The 21321-nt window shown below is 37.0% G+C and overlaps 1 protein-coding gene across 2 annotated transcripts in view; it reads right to left on the minus strand.

Annotated features, from left to right (window-relative positions):
* RAP1GDS1 (Rap1 GTPase-GDP dissociation stimulator 1) overlaps positions 1-21321 on the minus strand; it is a 275766-nt gene that overhangs the window by 111837 nt on the left and 142608 nt on the right. For both annotated transcript variants that reach the window (XM_007495911.3, XM_007495910.3), the window contains exons 3-4: positions 9620-9742; positions 2732-2857 (exon numbers count right to left, since the gene is read on the minus strand). In XM_007495911.3, the coding sequence (XP_007495973.1) occupies positions 2732-2857; positions 9620-9742 (249 nt within the window). The remainder of the gene's footprint in view (positions 1-2731; positions 2858-9619; positions 9743-21321) is intronic.

A 21321-nucleotide genomic window follows, 5' to 3' on the forward strand; every position in this document is an offset into this window, starting at 1 on the left:
ACAAGTCTAGAGGTCTTAGAAAAAATCATTCCATTCAGCTCTTGTCAGATGTGATAAGCTTAAAATACAGAACAAGACACACGTTTTTGGACATGGCCAATATAGGAATTTTTTTTGGCCTGGGCTATTCATATTTGCTATGAAGATTTCCTTTCTAAAGTTTTTTTTCAAGGAGGAATGGGATCCCATTAAAAATCTCCACTGCTATTAATATTCTGCCATTGAAAATAATCTTAAATATCTCAAGTAAATTTCAAAATCAACAAGTTATTCTATAGATTTCTATGAAATTTCCTTTTAACTCAAATGAAACCATCAGTTATTATTTTATAAGTTATTTTTAAGAATCACAGCAAAATCCAATTTCAAAGGGAAAAAAAGAAGGGAGCTAGAACATGTAGTATGACAGGGTTTATACACATAAAACTGCATGCTTTTAATGAATATGTTGCTGTCGCATGTCATTGCTTTCTAATACTGACTTCTTTTTTTTTAAGTGCTATCATTTCTGCTTCCTTAAGTCTGGTTAAAAAAGAAAAGGAAAACTATAAATTTAAGCTATTAAAGCTTAAAATTTCAGTAAGGTCTTTGGGAAATCCTGTATATACAGTATGCACTAAATTTCCTTTCTTTGTCATTAGTAATTTATAGAAAACACTGTTTTATGAATATTGTGATGATTTAAGATAAAATATTCATAAAGATTTTAACTTGTTAGTATAGTCTGCACCCACAATACTTAAAGGTCCACTATAAATGACTATTAAAATATGTAGCACAAGTGATAAATATGAAAGTAATGGATTCCCATTTAATTAAGAATACTAATTGAATTAATTTGACATTTATGACCCAACTTCATGAAATTCCTTAGAGGAAACCAGACAAAATCATAGCAGTATGTGACAACAGATGACCAAGTGACTGCATATATCTTGTAGGTATTATATGTCCACTAAGCATAAAAGAAAGAACATAAATATAGCTCATAAAGGATCTCTTAAAAAAATCTTTCAATTGATACAAAATGTAAGACTGGTTCCATACAGTAAAATGTAAATATCCTTCCTTTGTAGTCTCATTTCCTGATCATTTAGATAATAATGCTCAATACTCTTTTCCCATTGACTAGAAAAGTACATTTTTGCCTGGTGAGGCTATTTTAACATATTACCTTAAAAAGTAATTATGTAAAATAAAAATCAAAATGAGTTCAGTTCACAAAATGGGCATGAAAGTTCTCACTTGTTCAATGATATTCAACAAGAGAACTTTATACAAATCCTGCTAAAGAAGGAAATTATAATTATAAAACTTTATAATTTTAAATGAAACTATTAATCTAAGAAACTAAGAATCTATTAATTATTAAACTATTATATTAAATTATTATACTAAACTAAAATATTAAACTAATATTAATCCCTGAGATGGGAGGATAAGGAGTGAGGAAAATGTTTGGGGAGAAAGAGATGCCACAAAGTTCAAAAAATACTCATATTAGGGAGGGGAAAAGAGCAGGAGTTATAAATAAAAATTTCAAGTTAAACTATCCAGGTAATCAGTAGTAATAGTCTGTCTCAGACTATGGTAAGCAAAAATACAAAAGCTAGCTCTCATCATGAATGCTTCAAACACATAGGTGAAGATAATACTCTAGGATTTGCTTACATTTTCTCATGCTTCTAAAAAGGTATCCTTACTTTGGTGCTAAGATGGCATGAAGGAAGAAACAAAGGTTAAATACTCAAATAAGGATAGGCTCGGATTTGAATCTCACTTCTGTGTGGCCATAGGCAAGTAATTTAAACTCTCTAAAGTGCAATCATCTAATACCTTTATTGCCTGCCATACCAAGCTTTTGTAAGGATCCAAATGAAAAAATATATGTAAAGCACATCTTAAGTCTTAAAGAATATGGCGCAAAAGTTTAAAATTGTACCAATCCTTTTAGGATCCCCCACAAAAAGTTTCTTTCTGGGTTTATTCTGGCAAAATAAGTGTAAGTAAAATTTCTACTAAGTTCCTTAAAATCGCCATAAATAATGCTGAAGGCTCAAAAGAAATCTGGAGCTAAAGAAAATCAGGAAAAGTTTTTTACCCCAACTATAGTAGAACCCATACTTCTCTCTATATATTAAATTATAGGTTTATGCATAGAAAAGAAATATGATTAAAATAAGTGGATGTGTCTATTTGCTTGGTTTACAGACAGAGAATAGCAACAGAAAAATAATAAATATGGCTACAGTTTATATAAATGTAGTGGTTTAAAGCAAACTTTTATAATAATGTTGATGTTTTAAAAATATTTGTAGTAATTTATTTTAAATATATTTGGATGGATTTACAACTGAACAAGCAATCCTAAGAATATACAAACACTTGGGTAAAAATCTAGCCAAAGAGAAGACAAGATATAAAGTAGAATTTTATAATTCAAAACTTTGGACAGTGAGTTCCCTAAAAACAGATGCATTATCCAGTGAAAATATCTTCTACAGTTATAAAAGATAAAAAAGAAATTTCCCATAGCTTTTCATAAGAAAATAGTCAAACGTTTCACCACAATTTGACTAACAAGTAGTCAAGATGGATCATAATGATAGAAATGTCTTTATCAGCCTAAAAAAAATAATGACAGAAGTCAACCGAAAAGATGAAGTTAATCAGGCATTCACAATACTCAGAACAGATTTTCAAAGAACACTGTGGCTATCTCAGCACTTACGGCTATCGTAGCATATGTTCCCAAGGGCTCTGCCCGTCTGAAGTAGTACTTCCTGGTCCTTGCAGTTCAGCAGCTGCACCAATGGGGGAATCAAGCCAGCATCCACACATGGGAGCCGCATAAACTCTGCAAAAGATAGCAAGAATTAAAATGAAAGACTTTTCAATTCACCTAAATCAGCTCTCTTAGGAAGTGTGGGTTTTGGCTTTCAGTGATTAAAGTGTTTTTTGCAACTGTATATTTCTACACAAAAATTACCCCATTCTCACCCCAACAATGTAATAACGTTGTAAAAAACAATGTAATAAAACATTTACATAATGAAGACCATTGCAATGTTTTTCTATTCCTGATACATTTACCGGAAACAAAAAGGGTCTTTCTTGATTGATTTTTTATTGCACCTAATTTAAAATTCCCAAATAATGATTAAGCATGCTTTGAGAGCAACATCTACAGTGTAAATGAAGGAAAAATTGGCAATGTTCATTCTATGACCTTGAAAATTAAATAAAAATTCAAAGCCATTAACCAAATTGCAACTTATTCAAATAGTACTGCTGATGAACACTAAGCCATCAAGCTGCCTCCCTTGTTATACATGTGCCTCTTAAGAAATCAAAGTGACAGGTCAATAAAAGTTTATTCCAGTGAACTATGTTTTTAAAAATTATGTATCATGTAGGCCTGTCACCTAGACCCTACCCATACCCCTTTCCTGTTGTGAATGCCTGCTATCAAAGTTCACACACAAGTACCATCTTTGTTCTTGAAACCCGAACAATAAATAAGTATAGGCAAAGGCTGATGAGCTTGTGTAAGCTACCCAAGTAGCTTTGAACCCTTGACCACTGCTTGAGGACTATCTTTTGCTCTTCAACTTTCAGGCAAACAGATGGATGTTTATATGAAATATATGACACTTCAATCTTTTACAGTTTCATGGTGGCCTGCTTCAATCTAACAACAAATATGTACTAAGCATCTGACCTGGAGGGATGGGATGGAGAAAGGGAGGGAGGAGTACTCTACTGATCAATTACTAGGACAATAAGGTACCAAGTTCCAAGATGAAGAAGTGGAGTCTAAGATGGTCTCTCCACCAATTTTAAAAAAGAAGGACCTTCTCACTCCCACACTTCATCAATTTCTTTGAACATACACACATGCATAGTTTATGACAGAGGTTTGAGATGTGGCCTGACAGTGGAAAGGGCAATGGCTAAGAGTCACAGTATATATTCAAGGCTCAGCTTGACCATTAATGATCTCGGGGAAGTCTCTCAGCTTTGCTGGGTCTCTTTCTTCATAGGAAAAGTGAAGGAAAGACAGATCTATCACCCAGGCAAGGCATTGGCAGCTCCCAGGTCATTCTCTCACATTTCTCCAAGGATTTACAATAGTTATCTTGCTTTTCCTTTCCTGTCCCCTCTGTCATAACCTCTTTTTTTTTTTGTTTTTTGGTGGACTTCAGTATGTGTGGCAAAGTCCCCTTGAGCACCTCACCAGGCTCCCCAAGTTCCACAGCCTACATTCTTCCTTGTAATTCAGCTGACTATAGGGATGGTCCCACACTCTTGAGCTCCACATCACCACCCACAAGCATCCCATTGCCATGACTGAGAAGTCTAGTAGGACCATTGTCTCCTCTCCCTCTGTCTCTCTTTGGCCTCATTCTTGATAAATTTCTCATTCTCACCATGACTTCCATCAATCAACAAGCACATATTCAGTGTCTACCACATGCTAGCTGTCACACTAAGCATAGGAATACAAAGAAAGTGAAACAGCCTTACCCTCAATAAGCTTCTATTCATAAGGAAACAACCTCTGTGTACACACACACACACACACACACACACACGTATATAAACAACATTTAAAGTGTAAACATACAGAGGTAATACAAGGTAGTTTGGGGAGGGAGGGCACTAGCAACAAAAAGGATATGGATAAGCTTCATGTATAAGTCTTGAAGGAAGCCAGGGATTTCAAGAAGACAGGGGTGAGGATGGAGAACACTACGGACACTGAGGACAGCCAGCCAATGCAAAGGCACACAGGTACAGAACAGAAAGTAAACCCAGATGGGTGACAAAGAGCATACTGAGAGGAATAATGTAGAAGCTGGCTGGATGGGCCAGGCTGAAAAGGGCCTTAAATGACAGATAGACTTTATAGTTGATCCTACAGAAAAGAGGGAGTCAATGGAACTTACAGAAAAAATAAATGGCATGATCAGATCTATGACTGGGAAAAATCACTTTGTTAACTATATGAAGGAAGGACTAGAGAGAGGAGAAAGCAAGAACAATTTGAAGGCTAATTGCAATTATTTAGGTGAGAGGTGATGAGGACTAGAACTAGAAGAGGGAGCTGTGTGACAAGAGGGGGATGTCACAGAAAAAGAAAGAAGAAGATTTAACAGCCAAATGGATATATGGGGGAAGGAAGGGGGAAGACTCAAGGATGAATTCAAGATTGAAAACTTGGGTAACTAGCATCCTGAGTGGTAATAGTTTAGGAAAACTTGTCTTCTGCTGGTGTAGACTTTGAGAATCCATGTTATAAAGTTATATTATGTATTAAAAGGCTTATTATTAGAAATCATTTTATAATTAACTATAAGATTATATACACACACACACACACACAATTTTATAACATTAATAAATCTGTTTTCCCATTTCCACATAAATTCCTCCATGGCCTTCCCCCATGCTTCTGGTAGTAGTCTAAGAAGCATAATCACTGCTAGCTGCACTGCTAGTCTGCATTTTGGAGGGGTTCTGCAAGATTAATTATAACTATAATGCTATCTTGCAATTCTCTTACAATTTTTTTTTGATTGAGTGAGAAGAAACTATTGATTCCTACTTCAGTGCCCTTCTTAGTTACTTCAAATCTCTATTTGAAGATTTTCTAATAGGAAGTCAGTTAACAGAACATTTATTATGCCTTTCTATTTGCTAAGTGTGTATGGTGCTAAGTACTGGGGAGTCAAAGAAAAGGAAAAGAGAAAACATGGCCTGTGCCCTCAAAAGCTTGGAAACAAGATGTAAATGCATGTGGAGATGGAGGGTCATGAACGAGAAATGGCAGAAAGGCAGCTGTTGTTGGATTATTGAGTACAAGGAGTGAAGTACAGCATAATTAGACTAGAAAGACAAGAAGAGAAAAGGTCGTGGTGAGTTTTAAAAATCAAATGCAGGGCTTTATATTTGATCCCAGAGGAAATGAAGAGCCCCTGGAGTGACTCAATCAGCCTGCGCCTTAGGAAGTCCTCAGCAGTCCTGAGGGGAGAATGGGTTATGGTGGAAAGAAATTCCAGGCAGAAATTCCAACCAGAAGGCTACTATAATGATGCAGGCTTGTGGTGTACTAGGGTAGTAGCTGTGTAAATGGAAAGACAGTTATATTCTAGAGATGTTGTGAAGGCAGAAAGAACCAGACTTGCCAGGAGACTAGATATGTACAATGAGTACAAGAAAGGAGTCCAGGATGGACACCAAGATTGCAAGTTGTGGAAGAGGCATGGAGGAAGAGAGAATTTCAAGCATGCAAGAAACAAAGCTGGGGACCTGATCTGCCAATCAAAGTGAAGATTCCAAAATACAATGTTCCCAGGAAAGGCAGTTGAAGCCTGGCCAGAGAGAATGAACTGAGAGACTTCTTCTCTGGGGTTTCTGATCAAGGGAGACTGGCTTCATCTGTCCTAGGTTGAAGGACCTTTGGGGGTGCTTCTGGAATTAATCTGAGAAGAAATTAACTTTTGTGGGTGGCTTTGTGTAATTGGAAGAAGAAAGAAGATTTAACAGTTGTCCTCCATCTCTCTGACTGTCTCTGAGTCACAGTTGTGACAGGACTGATATTTTCCATAATCCTCCTAATTCTCCTTATAGATTAGGGACACCCCTATCCCTTTTCACCTCAATCCCCATCCTGTTGTTCCCAATAAACCCCCTTACTTGAAAAAGGAAAAGAAAGTAGTTTTTCCTCATAAATCTTACAGTCCACTCAGGGGAGAAGGCAAAGCCAAAAGGCTTCAAGAAGAACGTGGTTAAGGGAGGTGAAGGGAGGAGGAGAATAGGAAATATCTTGATCTATAGCCATCAATAGGCAATCCCAAAGTAATCCCTCTAGCAGCATCTCTCTATATCTCATTATCTCCATCTCCATAACAACTAGGCACTCACAAGTTTCCCCTAGTAGATCTCTAGTAAGCCAGAGTATCCATTTACCACAACCAGAAATAATTTCACAGATTAGCCTTCTTTAATACAAAGTGTGGATGACTGGGAATATGACTGTGCTCTAGAGAGTTTAAAAGAAGGGAGGATTTAGTGGGGTAGGGAAGATAATGAGTTCTGTTTTGAATATGGCAGATTTAAGATGAAGGTGGGGCATACAATTTTAGATATCAAAGAGGCAGTCTTTGATGAAAGACATCTGAGAAAGCATCTTCAGAATGTAAATAATTGAACATAAGAATTAATAGAACTGAGATCATCAAATGAAATAAGGAGAAGAGGGCCCAGGACAGAATCTTGGGAGACACTGATAGTGAATGTGATCTGAATGAAGAACTAGCAAAAGTGACTGAGAAGGAACAGATTTGGAAGGAGAACCAGAAAAGAGCTAAGCAGTCATCACAAATACACAATAGCATTTTCTATTAGGTCATAGTTCTTAAAAATAGTTCTGTCTAGAAATGAGACATCACTAACTTCTAATAGAGATCCGTCTTCAAGTAATTCAATGATTAGTCCTTCTATTAGAGGTCAATTTGATTAAGATTATATATGATAAAATTTTAAATGTTCTCACAAGATAAATGTTCTCTACTCCAGCAGAGAAGTCTCTAGTGTTATAAGGAAACACCAAAGATATCATGAAAAAATGGTACATTCTTAGTCCTCAGATTAAATAAAAGTCTTCATTTGATGAAAGGCATAGGAGAATGGTCATTTTTAATACAAAAGTTAAAAACCTTCCCCTAAAAAAATGCTATTTCATTTTTTTCCTTGAAATACATGTGTTGCAAAGGCTAAAAGAATCAACCAATTTTATACTCTTGGCTTTCTCACTTAGCTATCTGGAAATTGAAATTATACATATGGCATGATGGAATAAAAAACTAAGCCACAAACATCTAATCTCGAGTCTGCTAATGACAAATTGTCATTCGGGCAAATCACAGCCTTTGTAGCTTCACTTCCTTTACCTGCAAAGTGAAACTATCCATAACAAAGCTAAAATTTGAGGTATAACAAATAATTAGAATTTAAGGACATTAGTAAAGTCTTCAGAATGGTTCAGCAGATTCAGCAAAAAAAAAAAGGTAAAATAAAAAACACAGGCCTGGAAAATTAGAGTGGTGTTCTTATTAGATTTGGCTGAGTTCTAGAGGAATCTTATGAATCTTACCTTCTATAAAGTAGTCCCAAATCACTCCAGTATAACTCCATCTACCTCTTGGGGTTCCCAAATAGCTCCAACCCACAAAGAGTCTAATGAACCTTTGGGACCAATCTGGATTTAGAGTCATTCACCAGCAACATAATGTAACTTTAGACCAGCATACACTGAGGTTAGTCAGCTTTCAGCTACTAGTAATGAAACCATGACTAATTATGGCAGAACTTTTAGACGTATAGAAAGACTATGAGAAATACCCTGAAAAGATTTAGGGACTGGGTGTAAACACACTTAGGAATGTGTGCAGTTAGACCGGAATGCAATGAATGCAGATACTTTACCATGTCATCTGTTATAGAATGAAAGTTTCCTGAGGGTTAAGGGCAGTTTCATTTTTGTCCTCACATCCCCAGGGAAGAGCAAGTTGCCTGCTGCACAGTAAGAATTAAATGTTTGTTAAAGGGCTGTCAAATAAAATTAGCAAATGCCATTTATTAAAGGTAATTATAGATTCTGAAACCTTCAGGTTCACCTGAGTCGTCTTATTTTTGATACCAATTTTTCTGTTACGTTTTATCTTGTTAATGAATTCAGCATGCTGATCATGAAAATCAATCAAGTTGATTAACTCTTTTAGGCCATTCATTCTGACTCAATATGACCTTTCTAAAAAAGAGTCTTGTTAGAGATTCAACCCATAAGCATGGGTTGGCATGATAAAATATTAAATTATTTCTTTGGGATAAATCTTGAGGCTTGTATTCACTAATATTTTCTATATGTGTCAGAGAAGAGAAGCAGGATGTATAGTTCAGTTATATAAAAAAGAGTTATAGAATCAGTAGGATAAACTAAGCTGGGAAAACAGAATTTATTTAGTGGCAGAGCAATATAGGATATAAATTGGCTCCAAAAGGGAGCATTTCAGTGAAGAATTCAAATGATCCTTTGGTACAGTGGGTTTTGTTTTTGTTGTTATTTTTAAACATAGAAGTGGCAGCTGGGTGGCTCAGTGAATTGAGGGTCCTAGAAATGGGAGGTCCTAGGTTCAAATATGACCACAGACATTTCCTAGCTGTGTGACTCTGGGCAAGTCATTTAACCCCTATTTTCTAGCCCTTGCCACTCTTCTGCCCTGGTACCAATACTCAATATTGATTCTAATATGGAAGGTAAGGGTTTAAAAAACAAACAACAACAAAAACCATAGAAATTCAGCAAAAACTGACAAAATTCTCTCAAATATGGCTCCACACTAATGAATTAGTAAATGGGAAAATAGGAATAGAATGACTATATAAATATAGCCATTCTAAAAAAACTATAGAAAAAAAGTTTCAACAGAGACAGAGGAAGAGAAGGTGAGAGATGGAAAAATTGTCTACTTTACAAAGTAAAACACAAATAAAATAAAGCATACTGACAAAACTGAAGATGTTCCAGCAGAAAAGTTCTTGCGGAAAACCTCACCATTTTTGGCTACTTCTGCTATGATGTTTGCTACTTTGGCTGTGCAAGGTGAATGTGGTGTCAACAGACTAGCAAACAACTGAAGGATCCCACTTCCTTGGAGTTTTTCGCTTGTCTCCATATCTGGAAAAAAAAAAACACCAGAGTTTAAATGGCAGGCAATTTTATAACCATCATTATTGTGAGGCTATATAGAACTTACAGTCTTCTAAACTTCATGATTGTCTTATCTGCATCCTCAGTGCTAAGCACAGGACTGGCACTCAGAAGATGCTCAATAAATGTTTACTGATTTGAACTGAACATGGAGATTCTCCAAAAAACCTAGGCAGCCTAAATTCAACATTTTCAAAAACCTGTAATATGTCTTGTAATCTCACACACACACACACACACACACACACACACACACACACACACACACACACGCACGCACGCACCCACGCACACGCATACTCACACACACATTCTGTGTGTATCATGATTTATATGCTTACCTCAAATCACATTCAGAGATAATAAATAGCTAGGATACATGTACCAAAAGTTGAATGATAAATTTTCATTTTGAGTATTTAGAATAAAAAATCAGAGAATTCTTTATGAATGCATCACTCTTAAGCTGAATTTATTTTTCAAAGTAATTCCAACTTTGTTTACGCATAATGGAGTGTCTTCCTGGCCTCCCTTTTTTCTGTACTTACAAGCGTAACAGTATGCCACACAGACATGTAAGCTTTTGCTCCCTTTTAACCGAGTGGAAGCTTTTCTGGTAACAAATGGCAATTAGAATGAGTGCAGTCTCAGTCCGGGTCACTTCACAGGCATAAATGTTATCCAATGAGACTACTACCAAATATAACTGTGAGGACACATAGACAAGTCCCTCAAAATGAAGAAATCTAGGAAATAATAAGCAACCTCATTTGGAATCCTGTTTTGGAACACACATTTATGCCTCTTCCTTTCTCCTTTTGCATGCTACATCCTCAGTCCAGTGTAAGCTCCTTGAGAGAAAGGTCTGTACTTCTGCCTTTCCCTGCAACCACAGTGCCTAGCACATAGTAGGAGCTTAATGAATGCTTGCTGATTGATTTAACATAGATCACTAGAGGGAGAGGTACCTGGTGTTTGGGAACTGAGATAGCAAACAGCTGACAGGAGAAACAGGAAGTCAGATGAGGTGACCTCTAAAGTATCTCTGAATTAAAAATCCATGATCTCTACCAGCTGGGGACAGAGAAGTACAGGAAATCAATATTATTAGTCCATTAGCAATTTTTATCATCAACAACCAAGATCAAATCCCATTTGGCAGCTGAAGAGTGGCAGTGGACAGAGAGCTGGACTTGGGTGGATCTGAGTTCAAATCTGATCTCAGACACTGTCTAGTTGCTAAAAAGAGTAAACAGTACCCACCTTCCAAAGTAACTGTGATGAGAATGATATTTGAAAAGGGCTTTGCAAACCTTAAGCAAGCCACATATATAAGCTAGACCTTGCCTCAAAGGACGTCAGTAAGATTCATGGCAGTTTATTTAATGTAACATTTGTTTTATTTAGTCCCTCTTCTTCAATTACATTCTATCTAAACACCTACCGATTTATCTTTCTTAACAAATTGGCAACCTAGGTACACACTGAGTAGAACTGTTGTAGAAAACATGTGGGGTGCAAATCAAACAACAGAGGGATCATAGAGGGAGAAACCTTGGTGATTATCTAGTCCAGGAGTTCTGAATCTTTCTCTTTGTCACAGACCTCCTTTGACTGGCTGGTAAAAACTATGGACTACTTCTCAGAAAAAATAGTCTTTAAAAACATAAAATAAAATACCAGGGTTTACAAAGGAAGCCAATTACATGGAAATCATTACAAAAATGTTAAAAACACAAGTTTATAGACCCCGGATTAAGAACCCCTCATTTAGTCAAACCCATTCATTGTTAAAGAGAAGGAAACTGAGGCTCACTTAAGTGACTTGACACACAGGAGACAAGCAGAAAAGCAGAGATTCGAATCTAGTTTCTCTGTCTTCAAATTGAGTACTCTTTCCATAATACCATGAAAACAAAGAAAACAACATAATCTAAACCTATTATTGTCAATTCCAGGACCAACAAGGAAAAAAGATATAAATTTACATAAGATTCCTTTATATGCTTATTTTTTTTAGTTCCTTCAGTTAAGAATACAAATTGATGTATAACCAAGAGATTTCTAGTTAGAGAACTAGCTTTTCGCTGGTGCCTATGATCAATGAAAAGTAAAGAAAGTCAGTCCCAAAGGAATGGTAAGGAAAAGACCAACAGTTAGGATTAAGTATTAGATATTTTAAATCCAAAACTGATTATTTCATGAAGCCTCTGTCTACAAAGAAATAATAACTATATAAGCCCTGCTTGCTGCTGCATGACTTCCTATTTATCTAAGCATTAGGAAATCATATTAATAGCCATCTTTTGTTAATTCCAAGCACTTTTTATTTTTATTTTTTAAATTAATTTTTTTTAGGCAATTTAGAACATTATTCCTTGGTTACAAGAATCACATTATTTCCCTCCCAGCCCTCCCCCTACCCTTCCTGCAGCTGGCGCACAATTTCATTGGGTATTACGTGTGTTCTTGATCAGAACCTATTTCCAAGTTGGTGTTTACATTAGGATGTTCATTTAGAGTCTAGATCCCCAGTCATATCCCCTCAACCCATATATTCAAACAGTTGTTTTTCTTCTGTGTTTCTACTCCCACAGATTTTCCTCTGAAAGTGGATGTTTTTTCTCATAGATTCCTCCAAGTTGTTCAGTATCACTGCAATGCTACTAATGGAGAAGTCCATTACATTCTATTGTAACACAGTGTATCGGTCCCTTTGTACAAAGTTCTCCTGGTTCTGCTCCTTTCGCTCTGCATCAACCCCCTCCCCCCTTATTTTCTTTACAGTCTTTTTAAACTACCCCCCACCCTCTCCCTCCCTTGTACTGCTTCCCTCCCCACCAGCCCATTTGTTACCCTTCTACTTCCCTATAAGGCACAAATCAATTCTCTGCCCCAATGGATTGGATTGTTCTTTACTCTTTGAGTCAATTTCAATGCACATAAGAGTTGGGTATTGCCTATCTCCAACCTCTTTACCCTTCCATTGTATTGATGTTCTCCCCTCCTCCCACCATGTGATGTATAAATTTACCCCCTTTTGTTTCTTTTCCCATTTCTTTTAGTATTAACCTCTTTTTTTAGCTCTAGTTGTGGATATGTGTGTGTGTGTGTGTATACATATATATGTGTGTTTATGTATACATATATCTTCATACATGTTTATGTCTTGGCATTTCATCCTATACAGTTTGTCACTGTTCCCCCTAAGTGTAATTCTTCTAGCTGCCCAGGTGATGATAATAATTTTTAAGAGTTACCAACGACCTCTTTTCTTATAGGGATACATATCATTTTAACTTATTGGGTCTCTTAAAAAAAGTTGGGGACTTTTTTGGTTTTGTTTTGTTTTACTTTTTCCCCTCTTTTTTTAATTACCTTTTGATAATTCTCTTGAGTTCTGTGCTTGGGCATCAAATTTTCTGTTCAGGTCTGGTCTTTTCTTTACAAATGCTTGGAATTCTTCTATTTTGTTAAATGACCATACTTTCCCCTGTAAGAACATAGTTAGTTTTGCTGCGTAGTTGATTCTTGGTTGTAGACCTGGTTCCCTTGCTTTCCAGAATATCATATTCCATGCCTTTCGCTTCTTCAGTGTGTGAACTTTAGATTACTCCACACTACTTAGTCAAAAAAAAAAACAGTAATGTCTACACTCATACTTAAGGATTAAGTATTTAAGAGGATGGCCTATGACAGACATGTGCTAGCAAATGGCAAATCAGAAACAACTGACAGAGCCCTGGGCTGTCCTAAGTCAAGCTTAAGCTATAATTGGTACATGTGAGACACAGGAAAGTGATGTAAAAACCGTCTATATATTTCATGTCACTTCCTCTCTCCGGGCTCTTTCCATAAAGAGGTGGCTCTGGCGGCAGCTTGCTGAGCGTTTCAGCATCTTGGCATGGTGGCAGCTATTGTTCAGGTTTGGCACTGAGTTTTCCTTGATACTATACTGGGAGAAGCTTAGTAGCCTAGTTCAGGTGAGGCATCTTCACTGAGCTCTCTTGGAGTTTAGACTGATTTTTTTCTCCTTTACCTACCAAACACTATCATCTTAGAAAAGCCTCTAATCTTCTTCAAAGACCTCATGGTGAAGGTCTTTGAACTCCCCCTGGCACAGGCCAGGCAGGAGAAATCCTATACCCTCTTTCTCTCTCTTCTCCTTAATTCCTTCCCTCTATATTAATTAAAATCGCCATAAATTTCCAAACTGCCTTGGGTATTTTATTTGGGACTTTCTATGGCAACCAAATTAATTTAGATTAAGTCAAAACTCTAAAATTATCCTTACAAGTATAGATGCAGCCAGATCCTGTGTTATCCTTACTGTGGTTCATGGTATCGAATGACTTCTTCTTAGCAGCTTGTAATATTTTTTCTTTGGTCTCACAGTTCTTGAATTTGGCTATAACATTCTTGGGTGTTGTCAGTTGGGGATTAAGTTCAGGAGGTGATCTGTGGGTTCTTTCAATCTCCACTTTTCCCTCTTGTTCTAGAATATCAGGGCAGTTTTCTTGGATAATTTCCTGTAGTATGATGTCCAGACTTCTTTTGTCATGGTCTTCTGGTAGTCCAATGATTCTTAAGTTGTCTCTCCTGGAACAATTTTCTAAATCTTCTGTTTTGTGAATGAGATGCTTCCTATTTTCCTCAATTTTTTTATTCTTTTGATTTTGTTTTATAGTGTCCTGCTACCTTGTGAAGTCACTTGCTTCTATTTGTTGTATTCTGAGTCTTAAAGACTGGATTTCATCCCTGGCTTTTTGGTCATCCTTCTCCTCTTGGTCTGATTTTCTTTGGAGGTCATCTTTCACCTTCTTTGCCTCATCTTTTATCTCCTTTGCCTCATTTTCAAGCTGATTAATTTTGACTTTCAGAACACTGTTTTCTGTTTCCAGATGACTTATCTTGCTTTTAGAGTTGTCTTCAGCCTCTCTTAATTGTGTTTTGAATTGTATTTTGAGTTCTTCCAGAGCCTGTTCACTGGATTTTCTGTTGTTTTTTTGCTTGGAGTTCCCTCATCCTTTTCTGTTCCATTTGCTCTTTGTTCACTGCCCATATAGAAACGATTGATTGTAATTTCTTTTATATTTTTCTGTTGTTTGTTCATTTTTATCCCTTCTTTAGTCCCTGCTGTTGCCTGAGCTCTTGCTACTCTCATTTTTTTGGTGGTTTGGGGCTTTTCTTTTCACCTTCACCCTTGGAGTTTTATCAGTAAATCTTTCAGTGCAGTCTATGGGGGTGGGGTGTTGGAGCTTGAGCTTCTCTGCCCTCTGGAAGCTTTGGTGGGATTAAGTCCAGCAGTCTGTAGGGGAGGGGTTTTGGAGCTTGAGATTCCCTGTCTTCTGGAGGCTTTGATGGGATTAAGTCTGACTGGGTTGCTGGATGTGCCTTGGAGCCAACACCTCTGGAAGGGGGAGAGGGGGTGCAATATGGAGTGTCTCTGCTGCTGCAACTATGTATCCCTCTCTGTGCTCTGTTTCTCCTCTATCTGCTTCCCCATTGCCTGTGTCGGAGGCTCTGAGCCTGGCACAGCTTTGCCCGCAAGGTACTCCCTCCAGACCAGCGCCTTTGCCCAGAGGTTCCAGCTGCCATTGGAGGCTTAGCACTCTAGGTGGGGGAGGGGTCCCAGGACCTTCCTTCTTCTGAATGTTTGCTGCCTCTACGCCACCATCTTGACTCCCTATTTATCACTTTTTAAAAGAAAAGATATTTCTTGGAAGTACCATATTATTTTTAAAAAATCATTTCTTGGTATGAAAAAGCCAAGAATAGCCTAACCTTTCTAATATGAATGATTTGTTCACATAAACACCCTTTTATTCCACTGTCATACATTTAGTGGTAGTAGTAGTAGTATATATTTCCCATTTCTGTACTCCCTCAACTGTGGTAGCTATAGTGGCTGATTTTGCTTTATCCCATATTTCAATAGAGAGGAGAAGAGAAAGATTTAATTCATATGGCATATGCCTTAATTGATATTGGCAACTTCCCTCAAACAATGCAAATCAGTACTTACCCTGAAATTTAAAGTCTTAATGAAGAGATTTGGGCACCAAGAGTGACTTGCCCTGGGTAACACAGTCAACATATGTCAGAAGCAGGACCTAAAGCCAACATTTTTCTATCTTTTAGGGTAGTTTTCTAGCCATTATATTACATCCAAAAGTTACTCTGATGTAAAAATAAAAGGTATTCCTTTGTCACATATGTGAAGTTAGACAGTATGGTACAAGGAAAAGAATGATGACTTTCCAGGCTCAGTCAACTTCACTACCTATTTGAAATGGAGCAAACTATTAAACCTAACAAGAATCTGTTGGGTAATCTGTAAAATGAGAAAATGAGGTGGTTGGATCCTACCCCTAACCCTAAAATCCTTGCCATATCTCTGATATTTTAAATACCAAAATCAGCAGATATATTTCATATGACATCAGTTCTACAAATTGGACACCCATTTAAGCCCAAGGGTCTATACACAAAGATATCTCTTGTTCATACCTGGGAGAGAATACATACTTAACATTTATTTTATTATGACCTTGACAACAAACATGAAACGTTTTAACACCAAAGAAAACAGAAAGAGAACTTTATATGAAGCCCTGAATCTGTTACAAACTACTTGTTTTTTTCATGTGGTAGTTCCAAAACTGTCCTGCTCATCTTTCTCTTTCTGAACAGCCTTCCAATCTATTCAGGATCATTTTAAAAATGCTTCATGAATGGTCTTTTCTTTCTCTATCTCTTTTTTTTTTGGGGGGGGGAGGGAATTAATATCACTCCCCATCCGTGTATTAGAGGGGAATTTAGTGAGAGATGAGAGGGGATTAAAAAATATGTTACACCAGGAAACAGTTTGAAAGAAGGAAGCTGATTTCAGAGCACATCCTTATTTCCTGTTCTCCTCACTAAGCAACCTAATGAAGTTTGCCAGTCAGTTCCTCCCTCTAATTACAAAAATCTTCAGAACAGTTTCTTTAGTTGAAAAGGATCTATTTTATTCTCTTGGGGGAAGGAAATAAGAGGGAAACTAATTTATATCCCTTATTGAAGGCTTTGGTGTAAGTCTCTTCAAAGGAATAAAATTTCTCCTGAGGGAAACAGCAATAACTCTGCTGGGGTCTTTTCTGGGCAAGACTCTCTTTTGTTTCAGCTCAAGTTATACGGAGAAAGGTGTGTCAAGGAAGCTCATCCCCTCCCCCTTTCTGAATAACTTTACCTATCAAACATTCCTGACATACCACAGTTGTGCCAGGGTTGCATCATTCTGTGCATCAATAAAAGTTAAGGTTTGGGGCAGAATCAGGGCGAGACCATCAAGGGACCATGAGGAGGAGACAGTGCAGTAGATGAGGGGGAATGAGGAAGAGACTGGCAGGCTAGGGAGCTTTTCAGGTCAGGTGACTTAGGAATGATTGTCTACCCTTCCTAATAAACTTTATTTTTTATATATATATATATATATATATATATATATATATATATATCTGAGTAGTAGAAATATTTTTTTTTACTTATTACAAAGGTAACAACCAAGATTTTCTTCAGCTTTCCTCTATTCAAAAGGTCAGCTAGAGAGAAATGAAGTGGTGTGTGTTCAGACCACTCCCAAGCATAAGTAAGTCCAGAATTCAGCTTGGGTCCAACTGTCTCCTTCCTCAAGCTTCCATAGAATTTTCTCTCTCTCCTCCCCTGATGGGTCTAGGTCTGGATTCCATGCTTTTCTTGAGCTCTTCTCCTTTGCATGTCATTTCTTCTGCCCTGTGCCCATTTCTCTCAGTCACACCCCTTCACCCTACCTAATCACCCTCTCCCACACCCATAACCACCCCTATAAATAGGTTATGTTTAAAAAACAGTGCTTGATCTGATTCTGAGAGTGTCACTTCTGTCTAGAAGAGAGTAGTATGCTTCAATATTCATCCTCTCAAGGCCAACTGGTCAATGCATCAATCTGAGTTAGTCTCTAAAATTTCTGAGTTCTCTTTACAATATTGTATAAACTGTCCTCTTGCTGTGGCTCACTTTACTCTGAACAGTCTAATCCCAGCAAATACTTTCAATAAAGATGCTCTAACTTGCCTTCATTTTGTTCTTTTCTATGGAAATGTAATATCCAACATCTAGGAATTTATGAGTGTCAGCACAAAGCCGACTAAGATTAACTCCACTGGCTTTCAGAAAAAAACTTCTGTTGTCTGAGCCTCATGATAACAGGAAGTGGGACCCTGAAACCCTGGACTGTGCTTCCCTTGGTCAAAGATGTGACATCATGTACCTGTGAACAATGGGAAGGCAGAAAGCATCAGTCAAAAGGGATAAGATATGAAAGTCAAGACAACGGAGCATGTGTGAAGGGGAACAGTTTACTGAAAACCACCCATGCACATCTTATTTTGATGATAACTGAAATAACAGGTTAAAAATAAAAGCAGAATGTCAATGGCAGTGTATATATATATATATATATTTTTTAAAGGAAGTAAAAATTATTCAACCTGGTAATTGGTGAGATTTTCCATGGATTAAAAAATCATAGAAGATGGAAAAATAAAAACATTATCATCATCATCATCATCATCATCATCATCATGGTGATAATCATAATATAGCATTTATATATCAATTTAAAGTTTTCAAAGTGCTTTACAAATATTATCTCATTTTATCTTTCCAACAACCCTATAAGGCAGAAGCCTTTGCTATCCCTATTTTATAGATGAGGACATTGAAGCAAAAAGAGGCTAAGTTTGAAAATGGGTCTTCTTGACACCCGTTCCAACATTCTCTCCATTGTAAGAATCAGGAATTCAGAGATAACTAGCAGAGCCAAAATTCAAAACCAGAATCTATGACTCAAAATCCATTGCTGTTTCCCTAAAATTGCACTGTCTTATGACATACCAAGGGACCAAGACTTGTCTTGAAGATATAAGCATAGCTCCCTCCCTCTCTCCAAAAAACCCACACATGTGGGGTTGCTCTGAGAGTCAGAAAGCCATTCCTTTCATCAAGTACAAATCTACAGTTTCCAACAAAGCCCTAAGTTTTGTCCTTTGGAGACAAACCAAAAAACTACAATCCCTTTTCCATGGTAGACCACTTTAAAAACTAGAAGACACCTATCCTAGCCCTGCCTAAGTCTTCTTCTTCAAGTTCAAAAACCCTTTTTTTTACCTTCAAGTGATACTCACACACCATGAACTTAAACTGTGAGCTCCTTGAGGGCAGAAGCTGTCTTTTGTCTCTCTTTGTATTCCCAGTATTTAGCAGAGCACCTAGCACATAGCAGGTACTTAATAAATGTTTACTGAATGATGAACTGAAACCTTTAATCATCCTCTCCCACAGACAGTCCCCAACTTATCAATGTCCTTCTTAAAATGTGGTAGCTATGTGGCACCAAGGATAGAGCAATGGGCCTAGAATCAGCAAGACTTAAGTTCAAATGTCTCCTCAGACACTTCCTAGCTATGTTACCATGGGCAAGTCACTTAACTTATGTCTGTCTTAGTTTCTTCATCTATATAATGAGGATAAAATAGCACCTACCTGCTAAGGTGGTTGGGAGGATCAAATAAGATAAACATTTGCTCAGTGCTTCAGGAATATGATCTGTTCATAGGCTGGATACTGAAGGAGATATCTGAGCTAGAATCAGGAGGCCTAGGTTCTAGTTCTGGCTCTATTACTTTCTGGATGTCTGAACATGGGCATGTGGGCAAAATTCGTCTGAGCTCAAGTTTTTTACCTTTATGAGGGGAAATGCTTCAACAATATACTTTACAGGATTGTTGTAAGGAGTATGTTTGCATACACTAAAATTGATACAAATGAGTTATTCAATACTTATAGAGCTGGGGAAACTTTTTTATGTTGAAAAGAAAGAAGGTCATATAGGTAAGAGGCAATTTCATTTAATTTAGGGAGAAGGAACTAGAGTTGGCTTTAAAGAACTCTAAGACTTATATAAGGCAGAGATGACATTGAAACAAGTGTATTCCAGATATGGTGACCCATTGTACAATTAGTGGAGAAGTGAGAGATGAAAGGTGTATACAAAAGGATCAGCAGGCCAAAGTGACCAGAATAGAGAGTACAGAAAAAGGAACAATTAGAAACAGAACTGGAAAGGTTAAATAGGAGCAAGACCATAACAGACTTTAAATGTCAGACAAAAGATTTCATGTTTTATCCATGAAGCATTTGGGAGCCACTGAAGATTTTAATTTTTTTAATTGTTTCAGTCAGCCAAAACTCTCTTCTCACCCTTATCTCAAGCTTCCCCTCAAATGAGAACACAAGAAAAAGAAAACCCATTACAAAAATGTGTGGTCAATTAAAAAACTTTTTACACTGACCACATCTAAAAAATCTTGTCTTATTCTACATTGAACCCTTCATCTCTCTATCTGGAGGTGGGTAGCATATTTCGTCATTAGAAGTCAACACAATAGTATTCAATCACATCTGCCCACTATGAACTGTTTACCTATTCCCTAATTTATGGATACCCTCTCAGATTCCCATCTTTTGACACTTCCAAAAAGCCATAGGTTTTTGTACATGCTTAATTAGCATTTGATTTCATTAGAACTAATCCTTTAACACACCTTCCTTCCAATTTCCCCTCTCCCTATTTCTCTGTTGAATAAACCATATTTCTGTACCAACTGTATTTGCATCTGAGTTTGTTTTCTTCCTTCTTTTGATGAATTCAGATGAAAATAACATTGAAGGGAAGCTAATTTCCTCTACTTTCTCCTCCTTGTTTGTATAGATATATAATTGTACACTTTGATCTTATGAGATAATTTTCTCTAACCTTCTTTTCCTCTTACCCCCAAGTTCATCCTTACTCTTGTATATTTCTCTTCCCCTTTCTTTCCATTATACTCTTAAAATCATCAAGATACATGTAGAATAAAACTACTCCTAGGCCTTTGTGACCTTTGACATGGCATGGTTCAGAGGGGATATGTGCACCATTTCTCCATATTTGCATGTAAGCAGTATATTCTTGAATAGTCCTTTATCACTCACATATACCCTTTTATGTTTCTCTTCATTCCTGTTTTAGAACTTCACAAAATTTCTCCATATCTCTGGCCTTGGAAGACTTCTTTTTCACTAAAGACCCCTTTTTTCTCTGGTATGATCAGTTTTTCTGGGTAAATTATTCTTGGTTATAAGCCCATATCTCTTGCTTATGACATATTTAAATTTCTCTGTTCCTTTTTAGTATGTGATCTTGACCTCTTGGTACTTAAATTCTTTCTTTCTGATTGCTTGCAATAATTTTTTTTTTCCCTCTTCAACTTAGATTTTTTATTATGATGTTCCTGTCTCTGTCTCTGTCTCTGTCTCTGTCTCTGTCTCTGTCTGTCTCTGTCTCTGTCTCTGTCTCTGTTGCCTTTGGTGGAGTCTTTCACTTTGCCCTCTGATTCTAGGGAATTTTCTTTTAAGATTTCCTGAAAAAAGGATGTCTAGGCTTTTTTTTTCTTTCTTGTCTTGGCATTCAGATGGTATGGTGA

The sequence above is a fragment of the Monodelphis domestica genome, chromosome 6, assembly GCF_027887165.1.
Source record: "Monodelphis domestica isolate mMonDom1 chromosome 6, mMonDom1.pri, whole genome shotgun sequence".
In the NCBI taxonomy this organism is placed as follows: Eukaryota; Metazoa; Chordata; class Mammalia; order Didelphimorphia; family Didelphidae; genus Monodelphis; species Monodelphis domestica.